The sequence below is a fragment of the Limanda limanda genome, chromosome 9 (assembly GCF_963576545.1).
Source record: "Limanda limanda chromosome 9, fLimLim1.1, whole genome shotgun sequence".
Lineage (NCBI taxonomy): Eukaryota > Metazoa > Chordata > Actinopteri > Pleuronectiformes > Pleuronectidae > Limanda > Limanda limanda.
The window spans coordinates 20,018,504-20,039,294 of record NC_083644.1 but is presented as its reverse complement, the minus strand read 5'-3'; the positions used below and the strand labels follow the sequence as shown (position 1 = coordinate 20,039,294).

The window sequence follows — 20,791 nt, the reverse complement described above, 5'->3', positions numbered from 1 at the left end:
GTGGGGCATTTCTGCAGGAATCCACCTCTTCGCCGTCATTATTACCTTATAAAGTCCTGTGATATATATGCAGAGATATGACACACCTCAACAACTCACAGCTGCCGACATGCTCATCACCGCCGTAACCTCTGTGGTAAAACACACACAAAAACAAGGTGGACGAATGGCTCTCGTTTCATAATCCACCCGTGTATTCATCAACTTGACTACCACAAAGCTCTGATCTCACAGCAGCTCTGGTACAGATGTAAAGCAATTCCACCTCACATTAAGGCAATGGTGAGATGGAGAGGGAAGTGGGACGTGTGTGTTCTAAACAAGGCCAGAAAGATCTCTATCTCAGAAAGTTCCTCTAGTATCAGATACGAACAAGGAACGGATATCTCTAGAACTAACGACTCTATGTGGATAAATATAGCTTTACCTCCAGAACAACAGTGAACAGGTTGCGACAGAACTCTGTGTGGTTTAGTTGGTTATAGTCGAAGGCCTGGACGCCGAGGGGAGCAGCAGAAAACTGGCAGTGCCTCGCACCTCAGCTAATTCGAGATGTTTTCCCAAAACAACAACTGTCATCTCATGTCCGTGAAAGTACCAGAGCTGGAAACCGGCCTCTGTTTGTGACCTTTCATCGCTACGATCCACTCCTGAAATCATCACTGCTGACAAGAGGTGGAAAGAAAGGAAAGGCAGGTATCTTTCAAAAACTCTAAATGTCGTCAACTAGTCCCTGAAGTCCTATGAAAAGATATGAATGCAAAACAGAGTCACTGTGTGTCTGTAATAGTGCAATAATTACACACACACACACACACACACACACACACACACACACACACTTGCCCCTGAGTCTTGTTGCTTCTATGGGGAAAGACAGCAGGTTTGTCACAGACCCTCCCAGAGGCCAGACGGTGGAAAAACCTGAGCGCAGCCACACGGCAGGCTCCTGCTCTCTGACACACACCCAGGGAGCCGCCGTCTTATCAACAACAAACAATTACACCGGGTTTGATCGGTTGTTGTGACAACACCGGTGAATAGATTGCACTAGATGGTTTTTTTCTCACTGCAGTGAACTGTACATGCATGAATGATAAGGGGGGAAAGAAGTAGGACATTGGTAGAGTATTGGGGGTTCTGCTTTGGTGGTTTTCTTTCCATGAGTCATTCGGAGCATGAGATGTTTCAGAAACATAGTAAACAAGTGAATGCACATTAGCCAAAGAAGCATACAGCCTATTCTGACGTGGGAAAGTGTAATCATTTAATCACATTCCAAAAAAATTACATATCAGAATTGTCCAAAGGCTGTTCATTCACGGGTTGAATCTAAACTCAAATCACAGTTGTCCCTTCTGTGACTGTTGCATTTCGCAGGACTCCAAACCGGCAGCCTCCTTTTCACTGTTTGATTCATTTTAGTCAAACGCCATATGTGTAAAATATGAAACCAGACCCATAGCTGCCTCCGAAAATAGAAGATGTGAACCACATTTGCATGAACCAAGACATTACTCATCCACAACTCAAGTCGAAAAGATTGATGGAAAATTATAACTTTGAAATAAACCGTAAGAAACAAACCTGACGTTCACTTTAAGAGGAGAAAAAGGCAGAGTTTTCTTCAAACAGCAAACATGTTAACTTAAATAATGTCATGTTTATACAAATATTCAGGATGGATAGATAAATGCATATGTGTGTGTGTGTGTGTGTGTGTGTGTGTGTGTGTGTGTGTGTATGTGTGTGGTACATCTTCAGGGGTCACGCGGTTCATGTGCTCGCCGGGCCTTCACAGTGAAATGGTGAGGAAATATTTGTCTAATTTTAACAGGAGATAATTGAATTGCCTCGATATTTTTTGATAGAGCCAGAATAGCATTAGAACATGCAGGCATGAACAAGCCGAACATCTGATCTGTCCACGAATAGAGGAAAAAAATGCCTTTGTATGAAGTTGTTCTCGAGATCTGGCGGACTCACAATGGAGACACACCTTTGTGACAGCTGACGGACGGACACTTATTTTGGTGGCGGTTGTTAAACTGGCTGAAAAAAAAGTTTCATCTTGAACCAACGGTCTCATTTAATGGCTGAGCCGTGAATGTAGGGCAGATATCTATCTATCTATCTATCTATCTATCTATCTATCTATCTATCTATCTATCTATCTATCTATCTATCTATCTATCTATCTATCTATCTATCTATCTATCTATCTATCTATCTATCTATCTATCTATCTATCTATCTATCTATCTATCTATCTATCTGCTATCTATCTATCTATCTATCTGTATGTCTGTCTGTCTGTCTGTCTGTCTGTCTGTCTGTCTGTCTGTCTGTCTGTCTGTCTGTCTGTCTGTCTGTCTGTCTGTCTGTCTGTCTGTCTGTCTGTCTGTCTGTCTGTCTGTCTGTCTGTCTGTCTGTCTGTCTGTCTGTCTGTCTGTCTGTCTGTCTGTCTGTCTGTCTGTCTGTCTGTCTGTCTGTCTGTCTGTCTGTCTGTCTGTCTGTCTGTCTGTCTGTCTATCTATAAATCGATCTCTTATCTGTCAATCTTATAACTATTTATCTATATATCTATCTATCTAATAACTATCTATCTATCTATCTATCTATCTATCTATCTATCTATCTATCTATCTATCTATCTATCTATCTATCTATCTATCTATCTATCTATCTATCTATCTATCTATCTATCTATCTATCTATCTATCTATCTAATAACTATCTATTTCAAGGGATAAACGTGGAACAGTTGGAGCTGCAGTCGAGCAGCAAGCTCAAACTAAAAACAGCATAAATACATAAAATGTTGGCAGAGAATTAGGCCAAACAAATTGCCGACGTCATCCAAAACAGAGCGTGTAAGAATAGCCTGTCTGGCCACGAGTTGCCAAGCATCCCTGTCTAATATAGCCCGATCCATAGGCGGCTGTCAATACCACTGCAACAGGTAGTGTTCTCCCACAGCTGCTGGCTGGTGGATCCGAGCAGCCAGGAAACTCGTTTACATTCACAAACCACAGACATTAACACAGAAACACTGAAAACTGAAAACTGAAAACTGAAAATCAGAGCATCTCCTCTCACCTGCTCCTCGGTCTTCTCCTTCTCTGTTTCCTTCTGGGTTTTTCAAGATCAACACCCCCACGCTATCGGTCACACGGGAGAGGGAGCGAGCGAGGAGGGAAGAGGAGACATAGATGAGTGTGGAGGAGGAGAGCGAGGTCCCGGGCTGATGGGCAGATATTCACCTGATGCAGCAGCGGTAGTAGTAAGCGGATGGCTGAGGGGAGCTGCTCTCTAACAGCTGGCTGCTGCAGCCCGCCTCCTCCCCCCCACCCCCCGTCACACAGCCCGCCCACCGAGCGCTGCCATTGGTCACACGCCTCCAACTCCCGGCCCCTCCATCCGCACACCCACCGAGCAGGCTGTCAGCAAGTTCACTGCAGAAGTTACTCCACTTCTACTGGATCACTTTGTTTTATTATGACGGACAGAAAATTACTTTTAAAGGGGTAGTTCAACAAAAAAATAAAAGATAATTCACTCATGTGGGTGAAGTATTTGAGTCCACAAAACACTTTGGGAGTTTCAGGGGTAATCCAACCAAATCCAATACAGTTGAAGTAACTGAAGTCCAAGGCTGCAAACAGAAAGAAAGAAAACAGAACAAAAATATAAAATGCCTCCATGCTGCTCCTGTGGTGTCATCAAGTGTCCAACATTCACACCATGTTTAAAGCCTGAATGTCCCAAAAGTGTTTTGTGGACTCTCACGTCAGCCACCCCTCCATCAGCATAGAGGTGAACTCTTGGGTGAACATCTCCTGTAATGGAGACCGCCTAAAGCCCCCCTGATGGACTTCATTGAAGGATCTGAGAACCAGTGCTTCGCATTAATGTCCTTGCTTCAAAACAATACAATTATATTCATTTCTAAGGCAATTTGGTTTAAGGCAATTAAAAACAAGGGGGGTTAAACATGATCTGACAAAAGTCCGGTAACACACGGGAAACAACAACACAATAAATAGCTGTTGAGCTAAAAGTTACATTTCTTTAAAAAATACTAAAAGTCACCCAAAATAGATAAATCACACATTTCACACGACAGATGGGTGTTTAGGGGTAAGTGTGTTTTTCTTTTCTTTTTTCTGTAATGCCTTGTTCACCAGGTGAATGACTATAGGCCATCACACTTTGCTTCTTTGTAACTGTTATAAGCTGTTTATAATAATTAATTTCCCTTGAACTGAAATGTGTGTAAAGCCATAATGTATTTTTGTTCATGAACACAGCTACATGAAATAATGAGAATAATAACAACTTTATTTATACAGCACCTTTCAATTCAAGTAACAAAGTGCTTTACAACAGACAATATGAAAGTCACAAACACAAAATCAGAGAATAATAATAATTATGATAAACATACAGATAATAAAAGCGCGAGACATTTGTGAGCCTGATCAACACCGGCGTTAGGAGTTGTTAGAACGATTTCCTCATTCAAACTATGCACAAAAGCAAAAGTAAATAAATAATGTGCAGGCAAACAAACAGAATGGAGTATCTTTAAATGTTAAAGCCACTGCCTTATGAGGACAACTGTACCGTATTAATCATGGACCTTTATTTAGAGGGCAGCATGATTTAATTTACATTCTGCAGTTATATTTGTTTTTATAATTAATAGAGTCCATTTTAACGTGTGCAAAAATAGAGGAATTGTAGTATTCATAGGAAATACATTATAACTGTTAAATTGCAGCCTCATTTAGAACAAACATTTTACAGTTTCAAAGAATAAAAACATCATATTCTGTGTACATTAGGGGCTAAACACATTTCTTCCGCCATAAGAAGGAGGTTAATGCCAATAGGCAGGAGTTCACTCTGCTGAAGGGTCTTCAGGCAATTTACTGACTCCCCACAGATTAATTAGGTGTCGTATACATCTTCACGTGCTGTGACTCAGCGTATGAGGTCAGGTCACTGTTGCGTCTCCACATCATGGCTGAATTCTGCTGCTGTTTTCGACAATTGCACAAAATGGAATTTGAACTGAGGTGAATTGTAATTGTGTGTCCACATACAGGCCTAAATTACAGGAGCGCCCAACAGCATAGCTCATAACAAGAAGTTACACGAGTTTCCTCTGACTTCTATATTCTCAACATGAGCTTCTCAAGCAAAGTTATTTGTGGCGAGGCTGTCAGAAAGCATCACACTGAAAGTGTTTGTCTGCTCACCAGTGATCCCAGTTTCAGAAACCTGGATTAAACCTAATCCCAGTTGTGAGATGTCTGGATATGTATATTACCTGCAGTGCTCTGATAGAAACCAGGATACAATTGGAATTCAAACACCTTAACTAAGATTCTGACCCACCTGCTCATGTAAATAAAAAATTGCCCTATATAAATAAAATGTATTAATCTTGATTTTATTATTATTATTATCTTACAGTGACTGTGGTGGTGACAAATCTAGGCCAGCCTGCAGATGAATGATCAGTAAGCTGGATTCTGTAACATGAATATGAATAACCAGATTTTCCATGTTCCATGTAAACACCTTATCCAGAATAAAAACAGCCTATGCCTGAACTCTAAAAAAACCAAACATGTAACTGTTCCTGTGTGTTACCCTGTGTACTTCTCCGATATAATGAAAAGGGAATAAAATGATCGAACACAAAGCTACGGGACACCGATGGAAAGCAGCATGCACTCAGCTGAAAAGATATATTTAGAGGTAATAACCCAATGAGCTGCATTATTGACTATTTTTGGGATGTGACAAGATGTACTCCTAAAAATAATATGGTGACAAATTATTAGCACAGATCGTCTGTGGAAGTGTGGACAACAGCTCTATTTCTCTCTCCCACACACACCGACGGGAGCAGCCGCAGCAGCCTCACACAGCCACGCACACGGGTCCTGATCCCCAGAGGTTATCTCCAACTGTGAATCTGATGCAATAGTTAGTAACATCCCTGCAGACCGCCACAGCCCGGACCCCCAGGATTCGTCTGCACGGGCCACATAAAGCCGACAGAGGATAGAGCAAACCCACCGGCGGCTAATCACCTGTAGCTAAGGGGAAATGGTCGTTTCTTCAGTGTGATGTTTATGCACGTACACCTTTATTCTTAGCCCTGTAAGAGATCTGCCAATCTGACTAGAGGCTGACTGGAACCATGGTTATTAGAGCCATTCAGTAGAAACTACAGAGCCATGAAAGTGCCTTTGAGAACCCTTCCTCATCGAGTCCATTTTTTTTTTTCATTTTCCTGAAACTTCTCACTTCTGCTTTCGACAAGATCACCCGCGACCCTTTATAGAGCATGTGGTGAGGCTGTCGGATTCAGAAATAGCCTCCATGGTCAGTGTACATGTGTGAGAACGATTGTTCACATTGTGAACCTTAATAGCTCCATTCTTATCTGCGTCTCAACAGAGCGAGGGTTGCACCTTCACCGTCTCACCGACCCCCGCAACCTCCAACAGAACAATAAGGCCTCTGTAGCAACAGTCACACACACCTTAAGTATGTCAGGGTGTTTGCAGTCCGGCAGTGGTAGCCTATATTAATAACTACATTATGAAGTGAATGTAAATATCTTAAATCAAGCATATAGCTACACCTGACAAGTATTAAACATGTTATTACATGGTCGTAATAGGTGTAGGTGATATCAGACCTTGTAAAGTAAGAGGATGCAATGAAAAAAAAAGCATCCCTGGTATGTTTGGCAACAGTCAGACAGTGTGAAGAGTTTTAGCGAGAATAAAAGAGCTATTCTACGATGAATAGAGGTGAGCTGAGGTGGTAACTGCTGCTGCAAATTCCTGAAAAGTTTGAGTGTAATGAATGCAACTGCCATGGTCTCATTTTGCAGAGGAACCATTTGAACCATGAGGAGTCACAGTTGATTAAAAATACATTATATTATTGAATGCATCTTCCTTTATCAGCTTTAGCATATGAAGCGAGTGGACAATCCCACAGTTATAGTAATCTTTTAATCACTTCATGAGGACAGCAGCCGTCTGAATTAGGCTAATCTGATAGAAGACTGCAGAGGTTTCGTCATCATATCAGGGAATAAAAATGCATGTTTTCATCTTAAGGATAAAAGATTGTGTGTAACTTTCACTTTATTAATATTTAAATTCAATGCACTTAAAAAGCGTGTTTGATGAGGTGATGATGGGAAGATATGAAAACTTTAGAAGCCCTTTGTTCGGCCCCGGGTGTTTTTGTGTTTGTGCAGTGAGCTCAGCCTGCATGTGGCAGCAGCACGTCCACGCATTGTTCACGAGGATCCAGGAGAAAAAGTCCATTGTTGTTGGGGAACTTTTTAATCTGGGGGATTTAAAGCACATCACATGCTCCGACTGGGCAGCGGGGCGCTCGACGGGCGAAACCACCGCAACCAGTGGCCGTGTTGGGAAGGAGAGCACTCATCCTGGAGGGACGCACGACTACTTTGAATAGTGCGTGTGTGTGAGGTGCCAGCGGAACTTTATGGGAGTGTAGGATCACCGGGGAGTTTGTTTTCGAAGCGGATGCAACAACTTTTTTAGGCGCTGGGAATCAGATTGTGGAGCAGGATGACGCACCAGTACAGCCAGCGGTCCCTCATCGTGCTGTCGCTGCTGGGGATTCTATCCGCCATCATGTCGGTGCTGTCGGTCATTTTGATTTTCCAGCTCCAGGCTCAGCAGGCGTCGGTGAAGGAGTCCCCCCCCTCCACCGCGGCGGTGCTCCCGGCCCCGGTGTGGGCCGTCCTCCTGCCGGTGGCCACGGTGCTGTCCTGCCTGGCCCTCACCCTGAACCTCAGCTCCGTGTCCGTGTGTCTCCTGCACGGATACTTCTCCACTGAGGTCTGCAGAGGAGAGCAGGACACCGACAGGTACTCACCTCCATCACCTGACCGACACACTGCACCTGTAGCTGCAGCTTCGGCGGCCATTACTTCACTTTTACCTAGTGTTAGTATTATTACTTAAACAGATAGTTCCGGTCACTCCTGGTGGGCTGCGTCACGTTTAAAGGCTTTAACACACCTGGGACCTCACTACACGTGCAGTATCAATACGCACAGGATAATCACCATTTCCTTGTCTGTACGTTTTAAAATACCAAATCATTTTTTCATCATTAAGAAGTTAATGCTTAATTCATCATTTAATAATAATAACAATAATAATACTAATAGTAATTACAAGCTAGTAATAACTAGTACAAATGATAGTTTTGTGTCAAAGGTGGCAAAGGTAAGCAAGCTCTTGAAAGACATTTTTCTCTTTTCCTTGAATAAACTTTATTCAACAAAATCTTTAAAAGTAAAACATGACTATAGGAAAGAAGACAGCAATGAACATCATTCAATCCACAATGGTGGGGATAACATTTCAGTACCATAACATGGAACAAATAAATAAATGAGGAACCAACTGAGAAAACTGGAGAGCAAAGGAACTTTGGATCGACATTATGATTATTATTCAATCATCATATATTCTATCAATCTTTAGTTTTTTGGACTTCTTCACTGATGCCACAGTTACAGCCTTAACATGCTTCATTTTTGCCATTATTACTTGGAGCCACAGTCGCTACTCTTTGGCCAAAAGTTACATAATTTAACTTTAACAATGACCTTTTACATGCCTTGAAACCAATCTACAATCTAACGTTTCTGTAATAAACAATAAACATGGTGCAAATTAAAATACTTATTATGAAATTCTTAAAGAGACAACTTTACCACAAATTTTGAGGCTGTAGTTTGAGGTGAATGGGTTTGCTTTAAACCTCTCTCTTCCAACACACATACTTTTGAATATATGAACATTTAAATTGAATATAGAGCGGAGCAAAACAAGACTTCATCTCTAATGGATTTGTAATGTCTAGTCTTTGATTGTAAGTGTACAACACTCTTGCTTTTAGTGGTAATCAGCATTTAATCTGTTTAGTTTGTTTCTCCTGCTCCTTTAATTGGTCCCCAGTAAACCTCAGCCTGATCTAAGTTCAACTGTATTAAGTTTCATTAAGCGAAAACACGGCCTCAGAAGCATAAAAGCCCTCATGTGTCAGAGTGCAGAGGCCCGCACTGCAATGTTGTTGGTCCACCCCCACCTCACAACCCCCGTGAATCCCATCCAAACAATGGCCTTCCTCTCATTATGCACCCAGTGCACGGCCTCTAGCCGGCCCTTTCCCACGTCGGTATACAAATCCAAAAGCATGGCCCTCGACCTCCCCACTGACCGAGGGGACATTCCAAGATAATGTGAATAGCAATGAGCTACACCAATAATTAAGTAACCCACATAATCAAATGAATGTTTTAGGGCTCACACTTCTGATATGACAACTTATTGGGGGATAAATAAAAAGGAGCAAGAGAGGTTTGATTACATGGCAAAGAAGGTGCAACAAAACTAAAAATTAATTCTAAAAACTAAAACTATGTAAGTGTACACATACTGCATCTGAAGCATGACATTAACTACATGACATTTCTATCAACAGAGCAGACTGGTTCCTCTTGGATAGCAGATCTGTGCGACATGTGGCTATTGGACTCTTCTGCCTGGGGATCTCTGTCTACTTAGCAGGTAAGAAACAAAACTGAAAGAATAATGGGATTCTTTTGTTTTTAAAGTCTGAATTCTCTCTTGAAGAACATTTCTCACAATCTGACATGAATATACACTTGGACACTGAAATACAAGTTGGAGCTAGAGACCTGTTGTTGCCTTCTAGCACACTTTTGTGTGTTTTCAATGTGAATGTGTTTTAAGCTTTTATAATTTATAAGCAGGCTACTCACAGTATGTAGCCACCGACAATAAACAAAAAAATTAAAACATAAGTGAAATCCAGCGTCCAAGACACTGGCATTACTGTTGATTTTCAACAGCAGAAGCAAAAACAGCTCTGCTGCTTTCTCTCTGGTCCATCCAGCCAGTCCAGAGAGAACAATGCATTCTTTGAGCAGCGTCCATGACTTAAGTGTTTTTAATGCTGAACCTGGCAGCGCTGTGGTGCTCTGTTCCACTCAGCGGCTTGTACTATGGGGCCAGTGGAGGCAGTCACTCCATTGTGATGAGGAGGTGTCGTCCTTATGACCCCACATTAGCCACAATCATAAGGTACCAGAGCTGTAGAAAGCAAAACTGCCTGCTCAGGAAGCCACGTCACATCCCAGAGTTGTGCTTTTCTCCACCTTCCTTTGGTGCGCCAGAGTCAATGGTCCTTTTCCTGCCGAAAAAAACAGAACAACTCAGATGTGAACACTCTTTAATGACATTTATACCAAATTAAACACGTTTTTGTGATTCCAAACTCCCAAAAATGTGCCTATTAAGACTTGAGCAGGAAGCTGGGGTTTAGTTAGAAAATAACTTTCACAATCTGCTTGGAGTAGAGTTATTTATCTGATTACAGATTAACATTGTTAGCCCAAACTATAGGGAGGTATTTCGTATTTCTGTGAAAATTAATTATCTGATTTTCTCCTTCCTCTTTCTCTGCAGCAATGTCCATTTTCATGCTCCTGATATTTGAGGTGGAAACAGGCATTGCCAGTGCCTGTGTCCTCTCTTCAGGGATCCTAGTTCTACTGGTCATTGTCATCCACTCTCTGGTCAAAGCTTCCCGAAGTTCTAAACGCTACCAAGGCAACCACCTCGACACCCTCTACCAGAACGACCACGGGAGCAGCAGCACGCCTATATCTCGTCCCTGTGAGCTCAAAATTGGCGTGGACAAACCACGGATGCACCGCACCCAGTCTCACCTCCAACATCAGTTCTCCTACCCTCAATTGGGCAACCCGAGACAGCAAGAACAATACCAGCACCAGCAGCAGCAGCAGCAGCAGCAGTACTCCCCTGCTCAAGGCTCACAGGGACATGCTAGCGACAAAGATGGCTACAGCAGCAGTGGCAGCGGTCCCCGAATGCACAGGACCCTGTCGACTGAATCTGGTTTGTTGCAGGCCCAGACAAAACCCTGGAATGGGGTCAACAACGAGATGAGGAGTGTCCTTGCACGCAAGTCTGGGATTTCTGCAAAAGACTCTACCCTTGTTTGACAGTAACAAAGCTCACCCTCAGATTTAAGACACTGATGACTTTCATGTACAAGTTTTCAAAAGGGGAGTGTGAACACAAGTCATCTCAAACAGACGGAGAACTTTCAATCTGTATTATCTCACACTCATGTTTATTCTGATTAATTACAGACAACATGCGACTGAGATTGAAAAAAAGTATACTTCACTATTATCTACTGATTTCTCATGCTGGTATTATAATTTGTTGAAAAAGATATTGAGCATATTGAAAATATTTGGTATAATTTGAAGTGTTTTGTATCTTTGAACTTGATTTAAATTCATTGTGATTATGTAAATGCTTTATTTTGCTGTATATTTTAGCTTTTGCCAAATATCTGTCCACAATGTGCAGATGTGTTTTGTTTTTGTCTTAAATCAAATATGTAAAATATAATTCAATTTTAAAGTAGAATGATTTTTGCATTTAAATAAGACATTAAAACAATGTTCACGAAATCTGAAAAGGTCGTTTTACTGCACGTTTGACTTTCTGGCTGACAAACTGTCTCACATTGAAACATAGGCCTAAGTTTGATCTTGTTTTTCAGGAGGAACTACTAACCTTGAACACCTTTGTTCAGATGACATGAGGAAGAGGGTGGGGCATGTAGAGCAGAGACAAGGGTACTGGGAGGGGGGGTCACATCATGACAGCTGCATGCAAGTGTCATTGGGGGGGGAAAAGGGAACAAATACAACAGAAAATATGAAGCTACCATTAACTACAAAGAGTTCAGAACAGGCCTGAAGAATACTTTGCAGCTAATGGGGGCATAAAGTGCAAATAAACAAGTCATAATAGCAGATGTCCCAAAATATCATCAAAAATAAATAATTATAAAATACTGATTAGATAATACGAACAGAAACACACATTAACAAAGCTATGATGTGGAATAAAGAATGAATACAAACAGGATCAAAGACTGAGCAACTGAAAATACACAATACGACATCTTTGTAGGGTTGGATGATCCGGCGAAGAGTTATATTCTACAAGTGTGTGACTTTTTAATATATTGACGGTAATTTTGTTTGTGACTGTTTGGTCTGCAAAGATAACTGTGCATGAAAACCACCATCGAAGATTACCACCCCTGTTTGGCAAAGTGAGCAAAACCCTGATAGTACCGAGGCACTTGGAGAGATGTGCGCATTTTGTAGAAATAGGGTTTTTGTAGAGATATGTATTATTGCTGCTCTCATATATCATCAAGGTTTCAAATATTCACACAAACCGAAACCTCTACACTCTGGAGAACACCATGTCTGTGTATTCTCAATGTTCACTGCTGCCTCCTACCTGCGTCCTTGAGAGTTGCTTATCTGCTCCTTCAAGCTGATGGCTTGACGGAGGAGGCCATCGATGTTTTTGAAATACATGCTGCTGTTGGTCATGCTCTTCACGGCACTACGGAAAACAGAAGATCAGGTTAAGCATTAACAGTCATAGGAGTGGGCCACTGGGATTCTGGAAATATGTTGTTTTGTGCGTCTTCTCACCTGCATGCGTACTCCACAGTGTAGATGGCTCCTTGACTCTGCTCCTCCCAGCTCTGCATATCTGTCTGTGTGGGAAGTGACACAAAGTAAAAGTTGTCAAAATCCAACCAAGGTGAGATGGAAAATCCCATAATTTTGTTAGTTGTGGCCTTTGGGACTGATTCACATGACCTAGTTATATTCAGGAAATATAGTCAGTTCTCATAGACAATGTGTCAGATTTGGGGAAAAGAGCAGAGGGACTTTGCTGAATCGGAATGTCCAGATGAAGAACTGTGTGACCCAGCCACGTGCATGGTCTCATTTAACAGTGGCAAACACACTGACATTGGTCCGAGAAGGGGCAATCCACGAACAAAGGGTATCCTGTCTGGTCCAAAGCAACAGAAGAGCTACAAGTTGCAGAAATCTTACAACATGGTTATGATAGGTATTTGTCAGAACACACACTGCATGAAACCCTGATGCGTAGCCACATACTGGTCTGAGTGCTCATGCTGGTCAAAATTTTTTATGATCAAGTGTACATTTGACGTAAAGTTTGCATCCTGGTAAAAAAAAGAACACAAAAGGTAAATTGTACATCGGTCTTCAGAAATCTATATCTTATAAAGTACTATTCTCAGTTTTTTACTCACTGTACAAATTACAGCAAAAACACTCCACACACAGGCTACTAAAGCTACTAGACAACAATTTCAGCAATTTCAAAACAAAAGACTTTGAAGCTTGAAAAGAAGAGAGCGAGTTATACCAGCAAAGATACCTCTTGTATAGTATTATTGAATAATACATATACAGTAGGAAAAGCACAGATGTAAATAATATAATGAATGATTGATGAACTCCATTCTGTTGTTTCAGTTTTAGTGTCCTGGTGTTGTACTGTCTGACTCTCTCAAGACTTAACTGGGACCAGAGCAACTGTTAATGTTAAAGGTAAAACCTTTGCTTTTACTTCTGTGAACAGTCAAAGTATCTTTTGCAAATATCAGTGACAAGAAGAGACAATACAGGATGAAATATAATTCATGTGCAATATATCTTTATTCGTGTCCTGAGTTTTATGTATTTAAATAACAATGCATGGGAAATTAAGAAGAGGGTCAACAGGCTTTTAAAGGTTCAGTGTGTGTAATCTAGTGACATCTAGTGGTGAAGTTTTATGTTGCAGCTGAATCTCCCTCGTATCACCCTCCCCTTCCAAACATGACTGAGAACCTCTACCCTTCAGTTTTCATAAAAAAACAAGAAGTATTCAGTTTGTCCAGTCTTGGCTACTGTAGAAAAAAACATGACCTGCTCCTGATGTAAATATAAAATATTGAAATATAAAGAGGCCCATTCTATAACAATTTTTACAATTTAGATGATCACACACTAGTGAAATCCTCACTCTGATATGTCATATTCAATTTCTGCCAGTAGTCCCCTTTCACCTACACCTAACACACTGGACCTTTAAGGGTGTTTCAGTCTGCACCAGTGTGAATGGATGGGAACCTTCATTACCTTGTGCTGCACCAGCTCAGGCAGCGACCTCCTGACGTGTTCCTGCAGTCGGTACAGAGCCACCGACGGCTCGTTCGCCAGCACGTACATGCTCTCTGTGAACTTGTCAGTCACTGCAGGGTCAAACACACACATAGACAACACGACATTAGACACAACACAGGGAAGCGTCAGGCATCAGGGGGACAGGGAGGAGAGACGCTCGGCTGAACACAATCCTGGTGGTGCAGAGCTAGCTTAGCGGCTAAGACGAGCTAACGACTACTAGCATGGCTGCGAGGTGACAATGAGGTAAGTGACACGCTAATGCTAATAGACACAGCTGGTGTTTACCTCGTCTGACTTTCAGCTGCATCTCCTGGTCCTCCATAGTGAACGGCGCTGGTCCCAGTGACAAACCAGTGCGAGTGGTGTCAGCTGACTCCTGCTCCTTCCGTGTTTTTGTTGTCATGTGTCACACTCCAATGTTTCCGGACAGAAATATCGATCGGGAAACAAACCCGATGTTCCTCCACAGAAACACGGGGGCACACGGGACCGATTCAAACGCGGGTTGTGTCTCTTTTGTTGACTAATCGATCGAGTTTAATAGCGAATCAACTGAGTGATAAGCAGTGAACGGTGGAAACACGCCGATGAGCAGCGGGAACCCAGCGTGCGATCTGAAATTATTTACTTTCAGTTTTTCTCAAGAGGAAGTTAGCGCAATGAGACCGTGATGCTGGAGGTGGTGAGAGAATGACATATATATATATATATAGACGAGTATATATATATATATGATTTGTAAACACATGAGTTCCACTTGTCCTGTTTGCAGCACAGCACGTCATCACCTGTGTCTTGTTTCCGTTGCAGTGATCATGGAGGCCAGAGGTGAAGATGAGGCTGCAGATGTTAGAAATACGTGTAACTCTGATGCAAGTCCCTGCGACTCCAGAGATGACAGGTCCTATGGTATAAGTGCCCTTCCAGTTTTGTATTTAAATGTATAAGTTATATATTATAAAAACTTGAAATATAAGTTTTACTATAGTATCTTTTTAAGCCACCTCATATTCAAAATAATTTAACGGTGAATGTTTTGCTTCCGCTCACATGGCTGGTGTCTCCAGAGATCATGGATGTGGATGAAGACGGTTTGTTCAGACCCTCCACCACTTTGACCAACAAGCAGCGTGGGAATGAGGTCACCGTGCGTCCAGCGACTTTAGACTGTAAGCACAGGCAGCGGTGCTCTGATGGGGAAGGGCTGAGAAAACTTTGCATTGTCATGACTCGCATCATTTATTTCCACCAGCTCTATCCATACACCAGCTGGCAGCTCAGGGCGAGGTTTCACAAGTGGCTGCACACCTGAGTAAAGGTGAGGAGGCTGGAAATCGTCCAACAAGCAGAACAACACAATGCTCCAGTATTAGGCCGTGTAAAATGACTTCTGTTGACCCCGTGACCTTTTTCATTTTGCAGACATGTCACTGCTCAGCAAGCAGGACGAACGGGGCTTCACTCCTCTCATGTGGGCAGCAGCGTTTGGAGAGAAAGCAGTGGTGGATTTTCTCTTGGAAAAGGTTAGAAGTAAGCCACTGAGGACTAGTTAGAGATGCACATCATTAAGACTGAATGCACCAGCTCACTAATGTTGTGGAATTTTTGTTTAAGGGTGCAGACCCCAAAACAATAGCAACGGAGCGAGAGAGTGCACTGACCCTGGCCAGCTCTGGAGGTTACGTGGACATCGTTGAGTCTCTTCTCAGGCACGGAGTCGACATCAACACTTACGACTGGGTAAAGTCAGGAATTATTTTCTCACATGACTAGAAAAAACATGTGAGATTTATTTGTAAACATTGAAATATAACTACAGTTTTGTTTTTATTTGATTTATAATGAATACTCGTGTATTTTGATGTCAGAATGGTGGAACTCCTCTTCTCTATGCTGTACGAGGGAACCACATCAAATGTGTGGAGGTGCTCTTAGGTACGTTGCATGTCTACAAGTCATGATGATCAATTTAAGACTTTTTAAGACCATTTCAATGCCAACTGAAATCGTATTGAGGACCCAATACACATAAACTGAGAATATACTTGTACCAAGTAAAAACATTTATGTACATTAGATTCCACTGCTTTTGGACACAAAACACAGATTGCCTCTTGAGCTCTTCCAGGCACCTGGTTTAAACACCATAAACTCGCGAGTAGGCTGAATAGAAAAGCATTTGCTTAATGCGTAAACACAACCTGAAACAGATGAACTACACAGCACATACCAGAACAATAATTCTTCTTCCGTCTGGCAGAGAAGAGAAAGTTTCGAGGTTACGTGTCTTATAATTAAGAGCCTGATTTTCAGACAGTTTATTATTTTCTAAGAGCCTTATTTTTTAAAACTGAATCTAAGGCATCAAACTTGAAGGACCCTGAAATAATATTAGAAAGTTACTCTCTTTCAGCAAAGGGAGCAGACATGACCATTGAGTCCGACTCTGGGTACAGCCCAACGGCCTTAGCTGTTGCGCTTGGACACAAAAAGAGTATGTATTGTCTGATACCTGACAAATCCAAGAGATTACTGTAAACAGAAGTTCTGCTGCAGTGAATTAACATTTTCATATCCTTTGTTTCCTAGTTCAGAAAGTGTTGGAGGACCATATTCTGAAACTCTACAAGCCAACACCAACAGCAACATGACACATTTGATCTCAGAGGACATAGACCTCTGTTACAACTTATTGTAATAGACTATTACATGTGCAGATACATTTACCCTTAGTAAGCTGCATTTTAATTCATGAAGCATTTATTCCATGTATGTGCATTACCCTGTATGTATGCAGTGGGTGAAGGACAGCAAGAAATGACTGTAAACAAGTTTTAATAAAAATGTATTTTTATACCGTTTATTCTGCTGGAATGTCGCTTCAGTAAAAAGGCACAATATTTATACAGTTTACTGATGAATACAAGCACGCTTATGGTCACAGCAGAGCCACTTAATCTGCAATTAAAACTCGGGTTCAGACTCCACACCAAGCTTCTTCTCTTTGAGTGACGAAGAGCGATTGCCTGGCGGATTCCTGAAAGCGACCCATTCCAAAAAAGGCCGCAGAGGAGTTGGCAGTGCAGATGGCATGTTTCCCAAGTGCCACCACACCATCTCGTGTCCTGTACTTTACCCAGGGGTCATTTCCTGTCTCATGAAGGGGTTGAAAAAATGGTCACGAAGCCTTTTCCCCCAGGATGTCCAAGGAGTAAACAATTATTCTCCCGAAAAAGTCGGCACTATTCTCAAATATTATTTTTACTTTGGCCACTGCAGGAGCCTCCTGTATGGGAAAGCTGTGGGTGTGGAGTTAAGAACAAGATAAGTGTGGTAATAATAAAAAGCAGGTCCAGGAAAATATTATCAGATACTTAATATGAACCTAGAAAAGCAACAGGAACGAGTGAAAGGTACAGCTGGAACTGCTGTAATAACCCTGGGCGAACAGCATTTCGTTTTACATTGGTATGCATTCAAAAGCAAAGCAAAACTCATTTGGCTGATACAGCAGCTGTGTTTAAATACATCATGCATCGTAAATTACAGATAATTCAAACGTAATATCTGTTTCAACAAATTAAGAGAACAGTTCTTCAAATTTAGTTTTTCTTATTTCTGCTGCACGTGTGCCAAGTAACCACTCAAACCTCCCCTGACGAATACTTTGTAATAAGAATAAAGGATATCTGAAGGGAGTTGTTGTCTTCTGGGTAAATCTGGCCGATCACTGTGATGTCTCCATCTTTTGGGCAACCTACAGAGAGCACAAGTGGAAAATCATTTACCTTGACTTAGTAAACACCTGCAATAGCAAACACTGAAATGTCACATCATCTGTGACGGGGTTTACCAAAGGGAAATGTACCGTCCGGGCGTTTTTACCTTCTAGTCGGCATGTTTTTGCTGTGAAGCCTCCCTGGAACTGGACCTTTAACTCAGACACCCGGACAGACTGCGGGAACTCCAGAGACACCCACTGACATTCACCCTGCAGAAGATAGCATTCCTATAATGACTTCCTAGCTGCTTTCAGACGTGCACTGAACTCTGCAGATCCGCTGTATATTATCCAGAGGGGGTGCATGTGTGAACGCAAATGTCAGAGGGAAAAGATATGCAGTTTGTGCTTTCTCCGGACAAACTCCGTCTGTTTCCCATCTTAACTCCGTCCCATCCGACAGATAGACACAAAAATTAAATAAACAAAAAATAAACCAGTGAAAGAGCGGTGTCATACACGTAGAAAACACAGATGAAGATGTCAAGAGGGTTTGTGGTGATAAGAGCTGACACCGGTGTCTGTGTGTTGTAAAGAATATCACATGATCACCACAGTTGAGTTAATACAACTCTTCTTGTCTCTGTCTGCTGCATCCGGCTGCTCCACCTGTCGTCTGAATAATGTGGAGGATTGGTTGCTCGTTATCTTGTGTATCTCTATTCTATACTTTATAAATTGTAAATCAGGGTTTGGAGTACGTTGTGTGTTTACACTGAACAGGTAACACAGTGAAGGCAAAACAAGAGATACTACTGCGTACTAAAGACACTCTGATATGATTGCAACTATTCCCCCTGAAGATGTCAATCTAATAGAGCAGGGTATTATACAAAATCAATATATATCTCCATATAACTCCATCCATAGTAGTAAAAGAAAAGTCCAATATAAATCAATATTGTAAGCACAGTGAGGAGGTTTAAAACATATTTGATCTGGTTCTGATTTGTTAAATGCTTTGCTGTTCTCTCAAGTGTTTGTCTCTCTGCTCATAATAAAGCGTTTAAAAACACAACCTTTACCCAGGAGTAAAATCTGACTTTAAACTTAATAGAAATAATAATGTGAGATGTGTCATAATAATAATGATGATATCAACTAAAAAAAATTAACATTTTATATCTTGAATATTGTATCGTTTAAGAAAAAACAACGAAGTATCTGAAGACTTACCAGCTGCAATAATAGAAAACCATAACAGGTAGCAAATAGTACATGCTGTGCAAAGTACAAGGTATAAAGTAGTGTACGTAGTATGTGTAGACAGATCAGCAGTAGTTTTACCTGGTCGGAGTTCCAACACGTCTCTTCATTACTGTCAAACATGAACTTCTTTCCAAACTGCTTCACATCTCTGTTCAGCACAGTGCTCACCCTGCAGAGAGCACAACAACAACACACCAGCTGTTAGCTACACGTCTGCTAGCATCCCTTACACAGCACAACAACACGTGTACAGCTCAGTACGTGTTGCCATGACATCTACGTCCCTAACGTACAAGTCTTCATGAATAAACTTGATTTAATGACAGAGTACCTGCTCTGTGTTTCTGTGCATATCACCGATGAAGCCATCTCACCCTGCTTAAATCACACTCTGCCGTCAAGCGACGCGACCACGAGGTGTGTGTTTTTGCGACAGTGACGTGAATGTGCAGCTATTTTATTTCCAGCCACAAGATGGAGGTCTCGTACCGCGGGAACAAGGGAAGAATGTCGACTGCGAAGGTAAATTTATCATCGTCAGTCAAGCTCTCAACTGGTGTAGATTAGAGTTTAAAGCATGTGTGTGCGTGTGTGTTTGTGTGTTTGTGTGTGTGTGTGTGTGTGTGTGTGTGTGTGTGTGTGTGTGTGTGTGTGTGTGTGTGTGTGTGTGTGTGTGTGTGTGTGTGTGTGTGTGTGTGTGTGTGTGTGTGTGTGTGTGTGTCATGGCTGTAGAGAGGTGGTGCACGCCCTGACCTCCACCTGTTTGTGTGTGTGTGTGTGCGCACTTGTGTGTGTGTGTGTGTTTGTGTGTGTCATGGCTGTAGAGAGGTGGTGCACGCCCTGACCTCCACCTGTTTGTGTGTGTGTGTGTGTGTGTGTCATGGCTGTAGAGAGATGGTGCACGCCCTGACATCCACCTGTGTGTGTGTGTGTGTGTGTAGCTGCAGGTGGGTCAGTCCTCTTGTCTGCATGAGACACACAGATCACATAAGAATCGATCAGGAAGAGAAGGGCTCTACAGACTAAAGGTGAATCGATCAGAGAAACACTGCCTCCCTTTAGAATGGAACATGCAGAACAACAGAGGAAACCCAGTGCAGGAGGTTGTTCTGTACAGTCTGTGGATGTAACATGTGCGTTCAGGTGAATCCCTGCTGGGCTCTGTTGACTTTTGTGTTATTGATTCACAGCAGATTGGATCTCAAAAGAATCCAACACCAGAGCTTTACTGTGTTTACTAGAAAGCACAGTTCTCTCTCATAAACCTGGGAAGCAATATGACAGCAGAGCGTGTGTGTGTGTGTGCGTGTGTGTGTCAAACTACCTTTGGGACAAATTTCCGACTCAGGTCCTGTTAGTTGCAGACCACTAATTAGGGGAGTCGAGCTGGTCATTGGTGGCTGGGTCTGTGGTTAAGGTTACTGTTAAGGGTTATTGATTTTGGACCTTTTCCAGTACAAACACTGACCTTATCAGGACCAGTAGACTTCATGGGGACAAAGGCCGGTCTTAATGAGGCAAAACATAATTTCTGAGTTCCTTGTTAAAGTTCGGGTTAAGATTTGAATTGTGGTTAGGTTAAG

At 42.0% G+C, this 20,791-nt stretch overlaps 4 protein-coding genes across 7 annotated transcripts; 2 read left to right on the top strand and 2 right to left on the bottom strand.

Annotated features, from left to right (window-relative positions):
- The first annotated feature begins 7,634 nt into the window (after positions 1-7,634).
- On the top strand, positions 7,635-11,275 carry tmem221 (transmembrane protein 221). The gene is made up of 3 exons (XM_061078230.1): positions 7,635-7,936; positions 9,565-9,650; positions 10,572-11,275. Exons 1-3 carry the CDS (start codon positions 7,635-7,637, stop codon positions 11,129-11,131), a joined length of 948 nt encoding a protein of 315 aa, XP_060934213.1. The 3' UTR covers positions 11,132-11,275.
- Positions 9,476-14,604, bottom strand: borcs8 (BLOC-1 related complex subunit 8). 2 transcript variants are annotated; one of them, XM_061078236.1, is made up of 6 exons: positions 14,504-14,604; positions 14,171-14,283; positions 12,659-12,723; positions 12,459-12,566; positions 11,718-11,809; positions 9,476-10,296 (listed from the first exon to the last, which is right to left on the bottom strand). In XM_061078236.1, exons 1-6 carry the CDS (start codon positions 14,538-14,540, stop codon positions 10,220-10,222), a joined length of 492 nt encoding a protein of 163 aa, XP_060934219.1. In that variant the 5' UTR covers positions 14,541-14,604; the 3' UTR covers positions 9,476-10,219. The 2 variants fall into 2 exon arrangements, with proteins under 2 accessions (XP_060934219.1, XP_060934220.1); XM_061078237.1 differs by lacking the exon at positions 11,718-11,809.
- Positions 14,192-17,079, top strand: rfxank (regulatory factor X-associated ankyrin-containing protein). Of its 3 annotated transcripts, none has more exons than XM_061078234.1 (9): positions 14,192-14,461; positions 15,029-15,127; positions 15,286-15,387; positions 15,471-15,536; positions 15,641-15,741; positions 15,833-15,958; positions 16,087-16,153; positions 16,632-16,712; positions 16,808-17,079. In XM_061078234.1, exons 2-9 carry the CDS (start codon positions 15,034-15,036, stop codon positions 16,867-16,869), a joined length of 699 nt encoding a protein of 232 aa, XP_060934217.1. In that variant the 5' UTR covers positions 14,192-14,461; positions 15,029-15,033; the 3' UTR covers positions 16,870-17,079. The 3 variants fall into 3 exon arrangements, with proteins under 3 accessions (XP_060934217.1, XP_060934216.1, XP_060934214.1); XM_061078233.1 differs by lacking the exon at positions 14,192-14,461 and adding an exon at positions 14,661-14,897; XM_061078231.1 differs by lacking the exon at positions 14,192-14,461 and adding an exon at positions 14,661-14,900.
- Positions 17,071-19,609, bottom strand: nr2c2ap (nuclear receptor 2C2-associated protein). The gene is made up of 5 exons (XM_061078238.1): positions 19,540-19,609; positions 19,287-19,377; positions 18,104-18,209; positions 17,908-17,975; positions 17,071-17,519 (listed from the first exon to the last, which is right to left on the bottom strand). Exons 1-5 carry the CDS (start codon positions 19,575-19,577, stop codon positions 17,397-17,399), a joined length of 426 nt encoding a protein of 141 aa, XP_060934221.1. The 5' UTR covers positions 19,578-19,609; the 3' UTR covers positions 17,071-17,396.
- Between the last annotated feature and the right edge of the window lie 1,182 nt (positions 19,610-20,791).

Bases quoted from the DNA above. Each gene is read 5' to 3' on its own strand.
- tmem221 (XM_061078230.1), top strand. From the start codon at position 7,635: ATGACGCACCAGTACAGCCAGCGGTCCCTCATCGTGCTGTCGCTGCTG. The intron at 7,937-9,564 runs GTACTCACCTCC...TTCTATCAACAG, and splicing joins GGAGAGCAGGACACCGACAG to AGCAGACTGGTTCCTCTTGG. The intron at 9,651-10,571 runs GTAAGAAACAAA...CTTTCTCTGCAG, and splicing joins GATCTCTGTCTACTTAGCAG to CAATGTCCATTTTCATGCTC.
- borcs8 (XM_061078236.1), bottom strand. From the start codon at position 14,540: ATGGAGGACCAGGAGATGCAGCTGAAAGTCAGACGAG. The intron at 14,284-14,503 runs GTAAACACCAGC...TTGACCCTGCAG, and splicing joins GCAGCTGAAAGTCAGACGAG to TGACTGACAAGTTCACAGAG. The intron at 12,724-14,170 runs GTAATGAAGGTT...CTTCCCACACAG, and splicing joins CTGAGCTGGTGCAGCACAAG to ACAGATATGCAGAGCTGGGA.
- rfxank (XM_061078234.1), top strand. From the start codon at position 15,034: ATGGAGGCCAGAGGTGAAGATGAGGCTGCAGATGTTAGAAATACGTGT. The intron at 15,742-15,832 runs GTTAGAAGTAAG...TTTTTGTTTAAG, and splicing joins TGGATTTTCTCTTGGAAAAG to GGTGCAGACCCCAAAACAAT. The intron at 15,959-16,086 runs GTAAAGTCAGGA...TTTTGATGTCAG, and splicing joins ACATCAACACTTACGACTGG to AATGGTGGAACTCCTCTTCT.
- nr2c2ap (XM_061078238.1), bottom strand. From the start codon at position 19,577: ATGGCTTCATCGGTGATATGCACAGAAACACAGAGCAG. The intron at 19,378-19,539 runs GTACTCTGTCAT...TGCTCTCTGCAG, and splicing joins TGCACAGAAACACAGAGCAG to GGTGAGCACTGTGCTGAACA. The intron at 18,210-19,286 runs GTAAAACTACTG...TATCTTCTGCAG, and splicing joins CGTGTTGGAACTCCGACCAG to GGTGAATGTCAGTGGGTGTC.